The sequence below is a fragment of the Sphaeramia orbicularis genome, chromosome 3 (assembly GCF_902148855.1).
Source record: "Sphaeramia orbicularis chromosome 3, fSphaOr1.1, whole genome shotgun sequence".
Taxonomy (NCBI): domain Eukaryota; kingdom Metazoa; phylum Chordata; class Actinopteri; order Kurtiformes; family Apogonidae; genus Sphaeramia; species Sphaeramia orbicularis.
The window spans coordinates 34,601,897-34,622,019 of record NC_043959.1 but is presented as its reverse complement, the minus strand read 5'-3'; the positions used below and the strand labels follow the sequence as shown (position 1 = coordinate 34,622,019).

The 20,123-nt window shown below is 38.8% G+C and overlaps 1 protein-coding gene across 8 annotated transcripts in view; it reads left to right on the top strand.

The window, feature by feature from the left end:
* akap13 (A-kinase anchoring protein 13) overlaps window positions 1–20,123 on the top strand; it is a 109,651-nt gene that overhangs the window by 74,250 nt on the left and 15,278 nt on the right. For 5 of the 8 annotated variants that reach the window (XM_030124716.1, XM_030124711.1, XM_030124733.1 and 2 more), the window contains exons 13-29: window positions 126–173; window positions 4,068–4,245; window positions 4,664–4,766; window positions 5,475–5,600; window positions 7,016–7,058; window positions 7,288–7,399; window positions 10,100–10,268; window positions 12,190–12,257; window positions 12,372–12,438; window positions 13,378–13,528; window positions 13,796–13,908; window positions 14,112–14,258; window positions 14,917–15,173; window positions 15,539–15,664; window positions 16,154–16,271; window positions 18,907–19,155; window positions 19,270–19,346. In XM_030124716.1, the coding sequence (XP_029980576.1) occupies window positions 126–173; window positions 4,068–4,245; window positions 4,664–4,766; window positions 5,475–5,600; window positions 7,016–7,058; window positions 7,288–7,399; window positions 10,100–10,268; window positions 12,190–12,257; window positions 12,372–12,438; window positions 13,378–13,528; window positions 13,796–13,908; window positions 14,112–14,258; window positions 14,917–15,173; window positions 15,539–15,664; window positions 16,154–16,271; window positions 18,907–19,155; window positions 19,270–19,346 (2,152 nt within the window). The remainder of the gene's footprint in view (window positions 1–125; window positions 174–4,067; window positions 4,246–4,663; window positions 4,767–5,474; window positions 5,601–7,015; window positions 7,059–7,287; window positions 7,400–10,099; window positions 10,269–12,189; window positions 12,258–12,371; window positions 12,439–13,377; window positions 13,529–13,795; window positions 13,909–14,111; window positions 14,259–14,916; window positions 15,174–15,538; window positions 15,665–16,153; window positions 16,272–18,906; window positions 19,156–19,269; window positions 19,347–20,123) is intronic. The other 3 variants (XM_030124759.1, XM_030124742.1, XM_030124750.1) reach the window with 2 other exon arrangements.

Genomic DNA, 20,123 nt, shown 5'->3' with positions numbered 1-20,123 from the left:
AGTTGATACCAGCCTACTAGAGAGACTTGTGTCCCATTATAAACATGAAATAGTTCAACTTTTCATTTATCATGATTGTCATATCATCCACCACTGTCTGTCTTTTTCTTATTCATCATCTCCAGTTCCATCCGTAGTCCTGGTGAAGGGAAGCCGACGTTTCAGAGGAGAAGGTACTTATAAATCACGTCCATCATTTCATGTCTTAAGACAGATTTCATGCTTAGTGACGTGTCATGTCAATGTAGCTTTTGTGGATTTCCCACCTCTCTCACTTTTTTTATTGTATGCCTGCTGCTGCATTGTGCTCCATCCTGCAGGCAACTGCTTTGAAAAGTATTGCTATCTTTTTACCCATTGGAATGTACAAGAACTAGTGCAGCAAATAGGTGGTTTAGATGCCCTGCTGTTTTGTATTGCAGTGGTAATAACAAGCAGGCACATAGAAAAAGAGTTTTGGCTCTTGGGGCTCAGAGGAGTTTGCTGGCCAAAGATTGAGAACAAATTTTTCTTTCTTTTTTTTTTTTTTTTTTTCAAATAAGAAGGCATCGGAGGACTTTTGAATTCAGTCCTGCAGGAAACACTATGCCACAGCAGAGAAAAAGTAAGGATGGGATTTGAGCTGGTGATACTGCTGTTGATCTAGATGGATGTTTTGTTGACTTTAAAAAAAAAAACACAAAAAAAACACACTTTTTGAGCCAAAAGAACCAGAAAGAAGGGATGACTCAAGGATACAGAGCAGTAGTGGAATATAACTGACGATTTTCACTCATTTATCGATTTATTTGTTAAAATTTTATGCAGCCTCATACTTACTTTCCACTACATCTCAGATAGCAAACAAAACACTTTTTTTTTTACTCCACTACATTTTTCTGGCTGCTTTAGCTACTTATCAGATTGGAGTTTTTAAATGCTTTTGAGAAACTGAGGGATGAAGTGTAGCGGATTGAGAAAATTCTCCTCCTTCCTAAACTAAACTCTTTAAAAACCCTCTATGGTTATCTGGAAGATGCATCGTCACAAAGTTGAAAACAGGGCTTTTTATCTGAGCTCATGAAAAGTTGTTCCTTCCAGGCGATGCTACAAATTTATGATGATTTTAAGATGAATATGATGCATCGCATACATTAAAGTACCAGCAGTAAAATAAAGTAGTTGAAATGATATTAAATGTATGTCGCAGTAATGTGACATACACATCAGTGCAGAAGAATCAAAAACATCATACTGTATTAGTAAAACCCTGACAGGCAATTTCACGGCACAATGATGACATTTAATACTTTAAGTATGTTTGCTGATAACAGGTACTTTTAGCTAAAGATTTGAATGCAGAACTTTCATTTGTTTTGTTTTATCATAGGGTGATATTTTACTTAAAGGGGTCATATTTTGCTAAACCCACTTTTGTTAGTCTTTGGTACATTTATTTGTGTATTTGGACCCTAATAGTTCAAAAATTTTGAATTTGAACCCTCCAGGTGCTGCAAAGCTATCTTACATTCAATTTAGCAAAAACAGAGTGGATTTCTACAACCTGTTTAAATTCCTGCTTAATTTGTTACATCTATAACTAGTTACATCACGACATTTGTACAATATGGTTAAGAGTTCCGACGAACATTTCTCCGAGTACGCCATAATTGTTTGGCAGCAGCAGCGGTTGTAGTGAAAATATGTCCAAAATTTGAGTTGATTACCTAAAATGCTCAGTTGTTGGTTGAACGGGACAGAGCAGAACAGTCAACAACCTGGAGGGGGTGGGGCATGAAGTGGCTCATTTGCATTTAAAGGGCCAGCGCTCAAAATGACCTTTCTGGTGTCATTACTCAGAAATAGGGTTGAAGATGGACCTGTGGAGTTGTATTAATGAAGAATTCAGACCCAAGCATAGCATTTACAGTTTATGTAGACCACAGGGAAATGTTTTCAAATGCATGATTTCATTTTAAAAAATAGCAAATATCTCTCCTTCACACATAGGATCTAGATGCTTCCTCCATCACTGACCAAATATAAGTTAGAATCATGCACAGTCCAGCAGCCTTGTATGAGGCAGAGCTGAGTTGTGACAGATCAGATCAACCTTCCCTGAAGCACTCATGAAAGGTGTTAAAAATAAGATATGTGTGTGGCAGAATGTCCACGGTAGACCTCTAGAGTGGAGATGACACCCGGGGTTTAGACGACTGGCCCAACTTGACTGAAGTTGAAAGATCATAGAGACCAGAATGAAACGTAGAGGATGAACTCGTCTTTATATCATAGAGCGTTGCTGACCCCCTTGCCAAATTCAGTGCTTATGCATTCAGTGGGCTTACATTGAAAATAACATGAAAGGTGGTGCTGATTATCTGAAAGTAGCTGAAATAGTTATAAAAAAAAAAGTAGTGGATTTCTTAGATGACAGCTGATTGGCTGAAATATAAAATAGTTTTTGGAAAGGATGTCTTGAAGTTGCAAACAGACAGCATAGAATTTTAAAGCAGAAAACTGAGCAAATAACAAATAAATTATCCAATAGTGACACTCTTTCTAAATTACACCGAATATGTGTATATTTTTGCTTGCCTGTACCAATGCTTGTTTTTATTTCACTTTAAAGTATACACTTTGCTGTCTGTGAGGAGTTTATATTTATCCACCTTTTAAGCATCCAGACTCTAACTAAACATGCCTGCATTCTTTTTTTAAGACTGGTGCTTTAGCTATTGGGCTACATCTTTAAACATTTAAGTAGTGGTGGCATTATTAAATAGTGCTGCAGTAGTTTTAAGAGTGTTTATAGTACCTAGGCTGTCCTGCCAGTATAGCATTGTTAGGAAACAACATGGATTAGTCAAATTTACTCTTTCCTGACTGCTATTATAGGGAAATAAACTGGAATCCATTTGCAGTCTTTACATTTAACAGTGAGATTGCTCACACTGAGATACAGAGCTGTGCTTTGTCATGACATTGCCACTATTTTATCCCTTAAATTCCATCCTATTGATCTCTATCTTCTGTCTTTTACTCCTCTGTACTTTAAATCTTCATCGTCATCTCCGCTCCTACCTCCCACTCTGTTTGTATAAGTCGGTGCCCTCCTGATGGCCCCCACAACCACAGTGTGGAAGTAGTTAGTTCCCCCAGGTACACTGTGTTTGTGTGTGTGTGTTTTTGTCTTCTAAAATCACATGGCCTACTTTGAATAGGGTATATTTACATGTTGCTTGATTTGCATGTGTTTGTATGCGTGTGTGTGTGTTTGTAAATCGTTTGCCCATGCAGTCAGATGGTCAGCCGCTCCCCGGAGTAGAGCTACAACAGCTGCTGGTGTTATTCATGTTTCAGAACTGCGGACCTCCTGGCTCTGTAGGATAGTATGTAATAACTTTGGCAGGGAACAGGGCTTGATATGACAAATGTTGTCATCTTCATTCCTAGCCCTGAGGATCGGTGAGTGCTGCTCTTCGCTGGTCACTGATAATCACCACACCGTGATTCTTTTGGCCGAGCTTAGGTTACTGATGTTTGAATGTGCTGGACTGATGATTTGCTGGATAATGGAGTGCCATACAAACCCAAGGGCTGGAGATAAGAGAGATTTACTGCTGCAGCTTTAACTTTCACAGAGTCTGTCCTGAAGCGTGTGGAGCTGCAGCCACGTAGCATAGCTCATTCTGAAATGTAGCTGTAGTTTTCCTCTCCATAATCATTGTATTGGATTTTTTAAGGCCTCTTATTTCCAGTCATAGATCGATGTAATTGGGTTTGTAAATCACAGCTGTACGGCCCTCTATGCTGATGCTGATGTTGGAAGTCATTTACCGCTGCTTCAGCTGTAAATCTGCTCCAGAGCCCAGTGATAACTCAGCTGGCTAAACACTGTGCAGGACCAGCTGTGTGTGTGTATATCTGTCAACAGGTGCATGTCTGTGTGTTTGCTGCAGCAGTAGCCGTGTGTATCCAGAATGGGGTGACAAATAGTCTAGACTAGACCGTTGTGTGTATGTGTGTGTACAGTACAACCATCCCCTATCTTCTAGGTCATTTCTGACCTCCTTTCTGGTTTACAGCTACAGCCTTGAGGGTCTCAGTGGAGCCCAGGAGGAGCCGAGAGGCCGCGTCAACCAGGGCCCCCAAATCCAGGAGCCTTCAAGGATGCCTCGGCACGACAGCGACGAGAGGGGGTCCCTGGTGTCTCTCACAGAGGAGCAGGAGGAGATGGGGGAGCATGGCAAACTGGACAACCAGGTCAGTCGAGACACCCGTCATGTTTGTCCTCTAGATGTCAAATTTACATACTGTTACGCACCCGACCCTGTAGGATTTTCAAACACCCTTCAGTCAAATTCTCCAGAGGAAAAATGGATTTGTGTTCGTAAACAAGACTTATAAAAGAGTCAGGGGAAATTTGGGAGTTGTCGGTTTGGGGATTAGCAAGAATTATTAAACATTATTTTCCTCCTGCGGTTTAATTTTTCTGCCACTGAATTTAAACAAATTTTCAACAAGGCATCACAAATCATTAGTCTAGTTTCCCTTTTTAGATTGACGTTCTTGTTTCCACTTCTGTGACCGGTGATGTTGTATTCTTTATCTCTTTACATCAGTGGAGTTCTGCAGATTGTCACGTAGTGTGTTTGACTTAACCTTATGTGTCTTATTCTAGAAATCAAGGAGGTATCGGCCTTTACGGAACAGCTGTCCCCCCATGACCCTTCCCCTCACCAAGTCTGTATCCATGCTTGCCATCAGCCAAAGAGACATTGACGGTGAGTGTCTCTTTATACTTCAGGTTTCATAATCACATCATCGCTACTCATGTAGATCAAATAGACGTGCTTCACTCAACCCAACCTGACCTCTGAGGCAGTAGCTTTTTGGTTCCTTTTTTTGTTACGTTCTGATTACAAGGAAAATGATCTAAATAAGTTAATGATTTAGTAAACTGGTATAGTGTAAACCACATGCTCCTATTTCTAAGATCACAGGGTCACATAAGCAGAAGGATCGCAGTCATTTGTAGTGATATAATAAGATGATACACATGTAAAACAACCATATAAAATGTGCTTAAATAGAGAGATATTTTGTGCTTAAATATTATTTATTTGCAAGATTTTAATATCTCTTTACATGTTAAATCAAGTGTTAAATGGCATTATCAGTAGGTTTGCATGATAAGCTTAGTAATCCTCTTATGCTCAGATCATACTACGTTATACATTATCTAATCCACTGTTACATACTTACATACAGAAATCTAGTGTAGTTCATTCTGCAGTAACAGTATTAAATATTCCCATAATATTTGAATCGCTCTCATGGTGCATTTATGTGTTACCAGTGTGGTCCTGTAAAGTTTTTTTCTTTATTTTGACACAACTACCTCCCATCCTCTTCACCCTTGACATTAGTGTTACATAATTTCATTAAATGATCAGTGCCTCCTGTGGTTCTTTTCTCCCTGCCCCCCTCAGCGGTGGGATGCCTGAGACGTAAGAGGCGAATATCCTTTTCTTTCAACCTTTCTCCCATCCTCAACAAATCTAAGTCTCAGTTCCTTTATGGGGACTCTTCATCTAGCGATGATGAGGATAGCCTGAGTAAGTACGACTGCACTGTAAACAGTAGAAAGTCCAAGCAGCTATTCCTGTTAGAGTCCCGGCTCTACCCTCCCCACTTTAAAAGCATCTGAACTGAATAGTTGAAGGCTATTTATTTTTACTGTTTACTAGCTCGTGCTAATGAAAATGATCATCTCCACATGCTGAATGTGCGGTGCAGCTAAACAATAGGGACACAGTTACATTTGTAGGCACTCTTAAATAATCATAAACTAGTTGGTAACAATGCCCAAAACTTTAGCTGCAACAAACTTTTCATAAGGAACCCACTAATTACTGTTCATTTTCAGACTTTTGCACTGCACTTCATGTGCATGTACAAAAATTGGGGGTGAAGAAAAACCACCGTTCACCTAAGCAGCATGTTTTTTTGCTAATGCTTTTTTCTGACAACTTTAAATAAGACCTTCGTTTGTCCTTTCCCTACTTAGTCCAGTGTTTAGCTGACCTTTAGTTAGATTCACCTCTGTTTTATCTCTTTGCAAAAACAAAAAAACAGTCACCAAACAATGAGGAAAGAAATAATCATAAACACCTTTGGTGAACTGAAGCCCTTTCTTCTCTCGAGATAAATACAGGCCCGTCACTTTTAGTCATAGACTCTCAGCCACTCCTCTCCTGTTCTTATCTGTGAGATATTTCCATTAGTGTTCTCTGTCTCCTTGACTTTGTTGCTAGCAACACAAGCAGCCCAAAACTTTTCCCTCATTATCCTGTTTTTGGTTTAACTTTCTGATGCAGAGCAGGCAAGCCATGCTTTGCATAGTTGTGTGTACGTCACCATGAATATTTGTTAGAAATGAGAGTTTAGAGGAAACCACTTTTTTTCTGGAAAAGATGCATTGCTATGCTACTGTTGTACCAAATAAGTAGTGAGTCTGCGGTAATTATTTTACAAATACTGCTGTGTTTGGTGGATTTACTAGGTTTAATTTGTATTTTTATTTTCTCATGTGACCTCTGATTTAAGATATAATTATATGTGATTACTTAAACAAAATTGATATCCTGATCCAGGATTTAGCCGACATTAAAAGCACTGGATCTAAAGACAAGATTGTTTTAAAGCTGGCGTCAGTGCTGGCTCAGTCAGTTCCAGAGTTATTTTGTTGTTTTGTTGGACTCACTACAGCCTCAAAAAGATTAACTGAAGATTAAATGCCTTGCTCAAGAGCTTTAAGAGTAGGTATGCATGGCTTCATCTGTTTTCTTTCCAGTTCTTGCAGCAAGGACACAAACATATAATTATGTCTGTTTATTCTCACACCATTAGTGTGAGGGACACCACTAAGTTGTGTTCACAGAAAGTAGTGACAAAACAGTGATTAAAAATGTCCAGTTTATACCCACTTCTAATGTCAGTGTCCTCCTACTTCCTGTCTCTTTTCTTGTAGGTATGAGATCATTTTCTAGTACCTCTGGATCACTAGCATACAGGTCAGTCCAACTCTCCACTGCAACAAAATACAAATTAATAGACACAAAATACACATTTAGACTGCATCTTGTATTTTTATAGTCTTGTTAACACTGGTTAGAGGACCATTCGCCTGCTTTGGGTGGTGCCTGGTTCTCAGTAGAACTTTTAGAGTGCTGTAATGACCCAATCTGGAAATGCCCCATGAGTACAATTGTTTTAAAGATACAATGAAATGGTGTGTTTCAGTATATCTGAGGAGGAGCCTGGCCCTCTGCGCAGTGACACCGAGGCCAAAAATGTGACAAAAGTCAGTCGGACCTTCAGCTACCTCAAGAACAAGATGTACAAAAAGACCAGGGTAAGAACATGAGGTTTAAATTCTTCATATAAAGATAAAAAAGCAAGATCAATAGTGTTGTTCATAGCACAGCACAGAGTCTGCAGTGCATATGCTCAAAATTCTGTCTGGTTTCATATCTTTTTTCCCCTTTAAACATTTATTTCTTAGCACAAGGTTGGCTGAATACAAGCTTCACTCAGCTCCACATTCATGCACTTGTACATATTCACTCTGGGAACCGACCTGTCTGTCTTCTTTCGTTGGCCCCAGATCATCTCCACTGAAACAGTAACAAGGGTTACATGTCTTGCTTTAGGGCATTCAGTGATCCTCTGTAAGTTGCTCCATTGTGATTTTCCCAGTTGGTTTGGTTTTGAACACAGCATTTTCTGGTCACAAAATCTGTGGTCTTGTTAAAGTCATCCTTCTCTCTCTTCCACAGCCTTGTCAGGTAAATTACCTGCTAAATGTCTTTTCCTTTGAGAGTGGAATAGCCCCTTTTTTTAATTGCAAATTAAGTCAATGGTGATTATACCAACTGCAAGTGTGAGATATTGAAATTATGGCTTTATTGATTTTAATTATCAAATTTAAATCACATTGATTAGTTTCATCTAGAAGTAGTTCAACCTCCTGCAATTTGAGAGTCATCCATTCTGCAGTATAACCTGTACCACAACTATTAAATTGCTCGATGCAGATTGCATTAAAGCAATTTATAGATACATTTGTCATTGTTAAATTTATGCTGATGAGTACTTCTGTTTTCACATTAAAGCGTTAAGGCAAAAAAAAGTGCATGTGCACTCTCTGTTGCTTTGAAAAGACACTGAAGGGTGAACAGGAAGTAAAACAGGAAGGCGAAGTTGGCTGTTGTCATATAATCTCTGATCGTACCTCGGTCAACACTTGGCTTTTAAACTGACAGCATTCGAAACAAACCTACCTCAAGTTGTTTTCTTGGATAGCTCTGCAAAGGTTCAATGGCAGCTGTTATGTTATTAAATGCAGGGTTAGGGTTAGGGTTATACATATATATTGTTATTTCCAATCAGTGTTCAAGTGTTCACTTTACTAATAAAATACTCAACAAGTATCTGGTATAAATAACAAATTTCAGATGATCAAAATCATAAAAAGTGTCAAAGTTGGTCTCTTCGTGTCATTAGCCCAACCTTTCATGGATACACATACACATACAGTATAGGTACAGTATGTATACATACAGTATAGGCTGTTAGAATTTACTTTTTTTTTTTTTTTGAAAGAGGATGTAGCTTGTTCAGTTTTGTCATAGCATATGTACCAGACCCATGGGTCATTGCAGAAATAGCACCTCCTTTAGTGAGCCAGTCACTTCCTCATAGCAGCTTCCCAGATGGAGCCTCAGTGCTGGTAGTGTCAGCCGCTCAGCCACTGCCAGGGATGAAATGCAGGAGATTCACAAGGAGCCATGGCTTTTCACTGAAATGGAAAGGTTGGCTGGAGGTAGGCTAACAGAGTGATCTGGTTTCCCAGTTCAGTTGAAGTGAAAGAGACTGTCACAATATCATGTTCAAAGCGACCAGTGTTCCCTCCTGGGCTGATCTTTTTTTTTTTTTTTCCAGTGAAGTCATTGTCTGTTACAGTATGCTTCAGCGGATTGTCTTTTGGTTTAAACTTTGCTTGTCACACTAGATTACCTTTCCTGTGCCTCTGTTGCTCAATGACTTGTAAATGCTTGTAACCAAAAGAGCAATACTGTGAATGGGTTTAGAGTAAAGTGAGGTGATTCATTTAGACTTTTGAATATCAACAGATGTAGTAGCTTTAAAAATGATCCCCAGAAAGGTTAATGTGGTGAAGAATACTATGTTAGAGTTCCAGTTTGTAGGTGACACTGTTTCACCATTGGTTAGACAGCTGTTGTTGCAGGAAGTGAGATTGAGTGCTAAGTGTTATAATGGCTATAAAACATGCAGACTCGCTGTGGTCCAGTCAGCCGTATGGTATCTTTAAGTGACTGAATTAAAATGAGCTCTGGTACAGCAGAACGTTGTGGTCCCCTCAAACCAAGAGGCCCAGAGCTGGCCATTAAAATGAACTGGAAACTCAATTTTCCCATTTCCTCTGGGTTTGGGTGGAGGCTCTGTGATGTCAAAGAGAATAAGAGCTCTGTTCTTCTCGGCATCACTTTATGGGATTGTGATTCAGTTCAGTGTAGAAAGATGACGAGCAGTGCAAGATGACCCAGCTAATTAATGCAGAAAGACTGGCCTGTAATAGAAAGGTCAAACATTTGATTCCCAGACAGCGTGTCTCCATCAGAATTTGGGCATCTCGCCATCTGTCTTTGCTTCTGAGGGAAAATCCCCTATTTTAAACTGACACAAAATAGCAAAAAAATTGCCTCAAAACAAAGATGCACTACATTTAAAATTGTCTCTTAATGAGGCAATTTGTTGTCAGTATAAATAATGCATCACTTAATATGCAACCCCTCCTGCTGTGCACTACATCAGAGTAATAATGTTTCTCTGCTGGATTCATATTGGGATTTAACACAAGCAAATGGCCAAACGCTGAGATTTAGTCAATGTCTGGAAAGTTAGTGCAAGTTTAGCCACACAAGTAGGCCATATTAAAAACATTTATTAGACAATGGGTGGTATAAATGTCCTCCCTATCCTGGCCTGGTTACTTTTTTTAACCTTTCTTTATTCCAATATACCTGTGCAGGAGAAGGAGCGAGAGAAGAGGGAGAAAGAAAAGGAGGGCAAGGAAAAGGACAAGAAGGCAGTGAATGGTCATCTATTCGCAGCAGTCAGCTCACCCCAGGCAGCCCAGTGCTCACAGTGCAATAAGGCTTTCAGCAGCAAGGAGAGCAAAGAGACTTTCCATTGTACATGTAAGTACCTTCTCTACTCATTCCTGCTTTACGTTTATTTCGAGCATTTCATTGTACGTTTTTCATTTTCCTTGATGACTGTGCAGATCTGGGCTCCTGTTGCTCTAAGTCTAATTAAAACCCATTAAGTGCTGTGTTGGTTAAATTAAAATAATTAATTTTATATTGTAGGTAGTAAGCTCTCCAGGTAACCCATATCCTTGAACATGAGAAGAAAAGGATCATAGAGCATAACTGCCATGAAGCAATTTAGTAGACTTTTAAAGGATTAAATTCACAGGTACATTCTCACAGGAATGAATGATGCAAAAAATTAAAGATTTTCTTTTTTTTATTGAGTATTATTGGAAATGTTTTAACTCACTAATGAAACTAAAATAAACAAAACGTCACTGTGTAATATGTGAACAGTACGATTTTTTATGGTTTAGGTTGTGGGTTATCCTGATAAAACACAACTGGTATCCTTCATAAGTACTTTACATAGGCTGTCAGCTTCAATGGCTGAAGAATCACTTGCACTTGCACTAATCCGGCATCTCGATCTATATGAAGTAGTGAAACTGACTGCCTCTAATAAAACCTAGTCAGACTTTGAGTACAGACAACAGAACAGTTTTGCATTGTTTTCCACTGAAGCAGCAGCAGCAGCCTTAAAGAGGATGTAGTTTATTGCACAAGCCTTTGGCGCAACACCAGAAAAAGCCTGAAAAAGGAGAAACTAGCTCCGCGATGGATCACAGCAATCCCCTCAATGGTCACAATCTGCCTAAAATGCTTTAATCTGTAAAAAAAGAAGCTCTTGTTGTGTTCAGTCAGTCTGGTTCAGATTGTTGGAGCCACAGACTCTCCTGAGGGTGTTTTTGGGAGGTTTGTACCTGCAGATGTCTGGCTGATGGCCACTCAGCAGACATATACAGTGATCCTTTGTCTGTGATAGCCAGGGATTAAAAGGGCCCACAGAATGCAGTAAAATACCTAATAAAACAATTTAACAGGAGAAATTGAGAGCAGGAATTTAAGGAGTTTTTACTGGGGGAGGCGTAATTAGATATATACAGTCTGCTAGATGAATACTTTATCTAAAAATTGATTTTTGATTAACACAAAGTCACTTCTCGGATGATAGATGGAAGTGAGTAATGAAGTGCTAGTGCTGAAATGTCTTTTTAAATCACTGAGTTTCAGAGCTGCATCCTCACAGTATGTAAGCATAAGAGCTCAGTTGTTGATGTAATCCCACCCAGCAGTGGAAATGTTGTGTACATGCAACATGAATGACTATGTTTTACTGCGAGTTTGTGGGTGTAATACATTTTTATCTACTGGAAAAATGCCTCTGTAAAGACTGGCAGATGCTAGGTGAAGGTTGTTGTTGTGAAGCCAGATTCTGACACCACTAGAGATGGTTCCTTCACTCGCAGCCATTTTCCTGATCATCTGCTTCACTTGTCTTTTTTTAACCACACGACACGTTTCTGTTTCAGAAGAGTATGACCAAGTCTAAAATGTAAAAGTATGGTATTATTTAATATAAAGGGGTGAATTTCAGTCACCGACTTGTGAACTGTGATCACAGTACAGAAAAAATCTTTTTTTAGAGATCTTACACGATAACCCTTGTTCCCTAGTGGAGTTTTGGGAATGTTTATATAATTGAAATTTTCCCATGCAATTCACTGTTTATGTCACTGCTCGGCCTATCTCTCTTTTTCCTTTGGTCCGGCAGCAGTATTACCCTTCGATTGCATCACACACTATGCCTCAGTCTGGCTTTCATTAGTGGGCTGGTGGAGTTTCCTGGCCGGCTATGAAAACCAGTCAGAATTTCTAGCCCCCACCTTTCCACACATGCTCAACACCCCCACCGCACCACCATGCTCATAGTATTCACTGAGCGTTGTGTTGCTTTTCTTTCCAGACTGTAATGCTTCCGTCCACAAGGGCTGCAGAGACAGCCTGCCTGTTTGTGCCAAGGTGAAAATGAAGGTAAAAGTTCCCTCAGAGTAACTCCACCACCGACTCTGTAGAATTCAGCAATCCTGTATCTAATATTGATTTAATCTCCTCATTTATCCTTTTATTCTTTCTTTTTCTGGCCAGTTGCCCAAACAGCAGTTTACAGTACCAGATTCAAGCTCTTTTCCTACAGTCACGATGAGGAACAAATGTAAGTGCCAAACTGAACTTGGATTCCATACAAAGTCTTTATTACCAGTGTTTATTTGCAGATATGATGCCAAACCACACTGAAGCTGGTGTTTTCTATATTTTAGCAGTTATTTGTACCAAGTTAAGCTTGAAGTTTGTAAATGTCCTTTCTACATCTAAAGTTAAAGCCCTGTTTTCATGGGATGAGCATAACCTGAGGACCTGCTATGATTTTAGAAATCAACCCCCCGTGTGTTTTTTACTCAGATTTGTCGACGTTATCCCCTGAATATGATATCAAGACTTACAACAAATAAGCAACCACTGAGAAAACTGTAGAGGCTGTTGAAACATAGAAAGATTTTCTTTGCTACGAGCTACCTTGCAGGTCATTCCTCTCACCTTTTGAAATTTCACACTAATGGATTTGCGCTTGCTCTTTCTGTGAATGAGTCTCCTCCATGTAGTTTCACAACATGATCCAGCTAAATGTGCACTTAAAATGCTTTCAGAACTGTCAACTGTCAATTGCAATTTCAGCCATGTATAATTCTAAGCCATGAAAGAAACGGGATAAACATGCAAAATAAAAAAAATACTGAAAATTACTGAAATCGGAGAGATGTCAGTTCACACTAATTTTGGATTTGCTTTGATGTTTTTACATTAGAATGGCAGATGCACATGGTTCACAGATGACCTCTACAATGTTCACCAATAAAATCAAGTAAAACTAGACCAAGATAACCACAATCAATAGTCTTGCTTCCTGTTGTTTTAGAAGGAAAATGTTGTCTTTAACTAGAAACTAACAAAACTGCCTCAAATTAAGAATATTCTGCATGTAGGTCTCTTTAAGAAACAGTTTTAAGATAAAACCAGAACTGAATTGTCTAAACATTTTTGGAGATTTTGCAAGCTTAAAACTGACCATGCTTTGTGTCTGTCTCTGGTGCAGCTGGTGGTACGAGGGAACGTCCCTGGTCGGCCATTTTGACTCCTGAGGACCATTCTTCACTGATGATCCCATCATCACGGAGACACACCAGTATAATGCCTTTCCATGGAAACAATCTGTCCAAGAGTCTTTCCATAAGCAACATCGCTGGGTAAGCCAGTGTGTGTGCGCTTGATGTGTGAGAACAGTGACATAATCACATAATTACTCTTTAAAAAGAATCCAGTGATTTTTTTTCTTGCTTTTTAACATTAAACACAAAGTTTTATTATAATTTGTTTCTTTGATGCTTGACATGTCCAGCATATCAACAACATTAAAAGTAACAGTACATCTTGTCTAGCAGCTTATTAAAGGGTGTCACTCGTCGCCTGTGACTGTAAATACATTAATGTTTTATCATCATCTCTCTGTTCAGTCCGGTTTTTGATGAGATGCCTATCAAAGGCCTGCGGTATCTGTCCCAGTCAACGGACTCACTAAACAGAACCAATCAGGTCACAGAGTCCATGGAGTCTCTCACAGATGAAGGTCAGCATGTACAAACACACAAACTATGAATAAATGAAATTAAACAGAGTATAAATGAGCCAAGTTAATGTCTTTTAATTAAAGAGCAGGTTATTCTGTGATTGGATTTATAATAGAACTAATAATATGTCAAAGTTACATAAAAATACAACGTATATGACCTCATCTCACATCGTAAAATGCTTGTTGTGCTGTTTGTTCAGGGACAGAGATGATGGATGGACAGCTGATGGGGGAGTTTGAGGCAGAGGCTAAGGAGCTGGAAGCAGACTCATGGAGTTTAGGTGTGGAGCATCAGTACCTGCAGCAGCTGGACAAAGAGCTGGTGAAGAGACAAGACGTCATCTACGGTACACGTGATTAAAATACCCTCCTTAAATAGCACTCAAATGGAAACAGAAGAGAACATTTTCAGTTATTAAAAAGTGATCTTACTGAACTGTCCTTTGTTTGGGTTTATTTTGGTCTTTTACAATTGCAAATGGAAAGGAAAGAAACTGAAAGGGACTTGATTGTTTATGATTTGTGGAAACCACAAATAGAAATAAAAAACTGGTTAAGTCAGAGGTCTAGAGCATAAAGCAAAATTTCACCTTAAATGACATCTTACTTTTTAATTCCAAGCCTCCCACCACTTGCTGTGATGGCTTTCTCTTCAGTTTTTAATGATCTATTCAGAGTACAGACATGGCTTATTTAATATGCACTGAGATGTTTCCTGTTTTCTTTGAAAATCTTTGAGATGTCTTACGCTTTTGATTAGTAAGGACTTGTTGCAAATAAATTTAAAAACATTTTTTGCTGAAAAGCCTATTCCTGTCTATTAGAGGCATACTTTGACATGCAAAATCATATCATTTCATGGAAATTTTTTGTAAGCCTCAGTGATAGCAGGAGTCACGTACATGTGTCGTGCAAGTGGAGCGTTGAGAAACTGCTGAAACATTAGCAGTGAAAACTGTTTTTCAGCGCTTTGCCTTAAATACTTCTTTCCCGTGTGCCCTGTAGAGCTGATGCAGACAGAGATGCATCACATTCGGACGTTGCGCATCATGTCAGAAGTCTATAGCAAAGGCCTGCAGAAGGAGGTGCAGTTAGAGCTCCAGACAGTTGAGAAGCTGTTTCCTGCTCTGGATGAACTCCTCGAGCTCCATACGCAGCACCTTCTCCGCCTCCTGGAGCGGAAGAGGGAGTGCCAGCTGGAAGGAGGAAGCATGGAGGGGGGATTTACTATCAGCAGGATAGGAGACATTCTGGTTAGCCAGGTAAGGCTAAAGACGCAAATGTTCACTGTTTCTTTTTATACTGTATCTACCTAAAGATTGAAGTAAGTGTTTAATTTAGCTACACTTAGTGTCTCTGTGCTGTTGTTGTCTGCTTCTAATGCATGTATTCAAATTTTTCATGAATATACTTCTGATGCAACAATAATTTTATTCCTCATTTAAATATTATTTGAGGGTCCAGTGTTGCCTACAATGTTCTCTGGCTGACAATGGATGTATAGAAATGGCTGAGTTCAAACTATAAAATAGTTAACAGCCTTGATAACTCCAAGGTTACATCATTGTTTTACTCTGCTCCACCACTGTTTGTTTTATGTATTTACATCTGTTAAATTCTGGTGTAGTTTTCAGGTTCCAATGGTGAAACCATGAAAAGAGTTTATGGGAGATTCTGTAGTCGCCACAATGAAGCTGTCAACTTCTACAAGGACCTTCTGACCAAAGACAAACGCTTCAAGGCCTTCATCAAAGTAAGGCCTTTGTTCCAGCTCTTGTTATCATTTTTTTTCTTTTTCTGTTCTGCATTAGTGTTGTTTCTGGGAGAAATCAGGTATTTTTTCCTTTTGTATTATCCTGACTGCTTTGGTGAATTTTGTGAAGATATTTAGTTTTCCAGACATGATTGTTTTTTTGTTGAAAACCGTATTCTAAGAAATATTGTGTTGTATGAGGAAGCCAGTTCTTGCTCTGACTGTCTTACTTTCTTCTGAGTTGATTTTCTTTTGTTTTGTTTTGTATCTGCACTGCATTTCAATTCACCCTCACAATGTTTTTATTACTACTGACAGAGCCTTCAATGCTTCCAGCTCTCTGTGATATACATAATTACATTTCTCATTTATCACTATATTGTTTTACAGAAATTAAATCCTATGGTTTGTTGATTTGAAACCTTGGCTTGATTGGATAAACAGGTTGTGTTGGTATGTTTTACTAAAGCACGTCTTTATATATTGCAGAAAAAGATGAGTAGCAGCATTGTACGGCGGCTTGGTATCCCAGAATGCATCTTACTGGTAACTCAGAGGATAACAAAGTACCCGGTGCTGATTCAGAGATTGTTGCAGCATACTAAAGGTTAGTTTTCTGTTGTTCTGTTCTAACTGGTTATCCATTCTTTACATGTAACACATAACAGCAGAACATGTAATACAAATAGTACACATGATTTATTTCTGATTTCTGATGAGTTGTTTAATTTGTTACTTTCTATGATTTCATCACCTTCCCCAAGACAGTAGGATCACTTTTCTGATCATCATTTCTACTCATCATTTCAGAGCAAATAACTTCATTTTATATCATAGAAATTACAACAGGAAAAAAAACTCTAACATTCTTCAGTGATAATTTTTTTTTTCTGTGAATGTAAACTCACTAGTTTGTGCACATATCAGACTTACATCTATGGCAGAAAACAAGACAGAATAAGGCCAGTATCAAGAAGTGCCGCCGCCTTAAAGAACATCACAACAAAACATTGTTTTTCAACACATATGTATTTGTGTCACATTTTAGGCAAGATTCTTTTTTGGGAAAACCTTTGGAGACCTGTTGATGTGTGCATTTTCACACAGCACTGACTTGTATATAGATATGTCACATTCATTTTTTTAGCAACTCAATGTTAAATTTAACATAAAAAATAGAGCATCCTTATCCAGAAAACACATATAGTTACAGATATATGTTAATATAAGTCCTATTTTAATATTGCACTCTCCCAAAATATGAATAAAAGTCATGCCTTTATGTATCCACATGTTTTTATAAATATCCTGAGTAACTCAGTGTCGTATATATTTTTGCATAAGAAAGAACACATGTTCAGTTGATGCACGTAACACAATGGATCAAGCATACTTTGAGCAACTGAAATATTTCACACCACATTTATATCTGATTCAAAGTGGTTCTTGTCAGCTGGCCTCCCACTGTGTACACTCTCTTTAATCCATCCCCAAAGCCTGTTTATAGTTCTATGTGGGACGGGGTAGCTCTGTCTTAATCCCCAAGGTGCTTTAAGAAGACTCTCTCCTGCCAACTCATATATACCGAAAGGAAATAACGTGACACAATCAGAGCTAGACATACTGTTTTGGTGCTTTGGAACACTGAAGTACAATAATCACTGGAGAAAAACCTTCCACATTGGGGAAAAATATGGCATAGTGAAACTAAAACACAAAAGCCCAATATGCACGACATGCATCAGAAGTCTAATGACTCCAGAGCTTTCAGACCTACAGGTAACTGTTGATTCTAATTCTCTCAAAGCTCCTATAAATTAAGATATGTAAATAAGTTGGGGGAGTTGGGGACCAGACTTTTTTTTTTTTTACTTGCAAAATGTTTAGTTCAATTTGAGAAACCAGATGAGCTGCAGAGATAAAATGAGATGATAATAGCTGCCAAACAGACAGACTGACAGGCTGTTCTAGTGTAATATTCAGATTTATCTTCATCTTCACTGGTATTTCACTGTCTGGCTGCCAAAGTAAAATTCAGAAGGTCTAACTATGCAACGAACAACTAAAGAGTTCTGGTCTTAAATTGAAATTAATAGCAAAACTACATATTAGTGTGGATTTTTAAGCAAATTAATGCATCTTCAAATCCCATTAAGTCAAGTTAAATGAACCTCTCATAAAACATTTTTAGTATTTTTTTTAACATTTGTAAAAATATGCATTCAGAATATCTGACTTCTAGTACAAAGAATGTCAATAATTAATAATTAATTTTAATTCTTTCTCAGTAAAGCCAATTAAACATATAAAATATGGGGGTTCAGCTGACTGTCAGTTGAATCAAACTGTAGACAAAACAGGGAGCCTGAACATTTAAATAGGGAAAATAAGATATTAAATCATTAAAACAAAGATATGCTTGAGTGTGAAATGTTGAAGTCGAAATGTGCTTTAGATTTTGCGCTAGAGGCGTGGGCAGTCAGTATTGCGCTGTTCTTGTGGGTGTCTGAGTAAGATGTGTCCACTATCCTTGCATCATAGTTCAAGTTCCCTCAATTTCATACAGCAAAAACATGTGTCTTATATAATTACAACAACCTTAACTTGTGATCTCAAAAACCTTACCAGTTTGTGAATTTGTGCCAGTTTTGAAGGTGTTCTGCCAAGAGATATCATGTTTTAAATGTAATGGCAAATGAGGTTTCTTATTGAGATGCATGATGGATGCATCTAAATATTCATAATTTACTGTATAAAGGAAGCTTTAGTAATTGTGTGGGAGAACAAAAAAAGATTGTGGGTCATGGAATGGAAATGCTGTGTACACAATGTGCATCATGTGGTGTGTTGCCAGTACTTGATAGGTTTCACCTCTACAATTGAGTTCACATCATTTATGCAGATATGCACTGAATTTACTCTGAAAACTGCATTTGGCCAACTTCCTAATGTTGTTTATCTTGGTTTTACTGCATGTCAATATAGATATAGAAATACAGGCAGAGTTAAGGCCAAATGGGTGCAATTTCAATGCACCACCTTTGCATAAACATATCTGTACTACTTCATCAGCCTTGAGTCAATGGGTTGGAAATAAGCATATTTATAAGTCAGAATAGATCTTGTGTTTTCTCATAAAACCAAGAAAACATACAGATCCTGAGCTATAAGGATGGCTAATAGTAAAAGTAAATTCTGTTATTGTGTTGGTTTAAATATATTATTTATTATTGTGCACACAGAGGGGAGTGAGGACTATGACGATCTGTCCGACTCTTTGCGACTTGTGAAGGAGGTGATCGCAGCAGTTGATGGGAAGGTGAACGAGCACGAAAAGAAACGACGTCTCAAGGAGTTTCACAGCCGCATGGACAGTAAGTCCATCATGATGATGAAGAGTGGGCAGATATTTGCCAGGGAGGATCTGCTGAGGAGGAAGCTGATTCACGATGGAGCGCTACAGCTGAAGAACAGCCAAGGAAGGCTAAAGGGTGAGGAGACGCCAACTACCCTCTAAGTGGCATGGTTTTCCATTTTTTTGTAAATATGTAAAATTTAAACGTGACTAATCACAACAAGCCTTCTTCTGTTTGCTGTTTCTCCAGATGTCCATGCTCTTCTGCTATCTGACGTGTTTGTCTTCCTCCAAGAGAAAGACCAGAAATATGTCTTCGCCATGCTGGTAAGACCCTGCTGTCTGAAGTCTTCCCTCCTCTACTCTTTATGGTTCTTCACCTTCTCCCTCTTTCCTTCTGCCATTCTCGGCCCACATTCCCTCCCTGCCGTCATACCCTTCTCTAATAAAGAACTCATGAGGGCTGCCAGAGATGATGTTGTCATATTTTCCTATCCCACTGTAGCTGCTGTTAGCATTAGCTTGCCTGCTAAGCTTTGACATTGTGCAACACTGCCTGTGTCAGGTTTGCTAGCTGCACCTAATAAAGCTGTTCTGGCCCCGAGCATCAAATCCAACTGTGATAAATCATATAGGTTTGAGTAGCTTTTTCCGTGTTTACAGGGCTCCCAGTTTCACGGCATGACGCACACACACAAACACAGAAGGGGAATGAAACAGAGGCAGGCCTGTGGTGTAATAATCACATCAATCACTAAAAACAAAGCTTGGCATGTTTGAGTTGGGGCGCTTGACATTAAAAAGAGGAATAACATGTGCTTCTAAATGGATGACAGCGGTGTCAACTGGAGTAAGGTTTGGGAGGAATGCATTTCACTTCTGATGATAAATGGTACAGGAGCAAGGTCAAAGGTCACAGTAGCACATGTGTACACACTGGCAGCTGCAGGTGCCTGAAAGCCGTGGGTGTCAGTAACCAGCATTATCAAACTATAAAACACTCAAGTTGTGTACTCACTGCCACACAGCTCCATCACATCAGCTCATGATGTCACCATCCACAACGAACAGTTAAACTCATGAATCCAGTCTCATGCTGCTCAA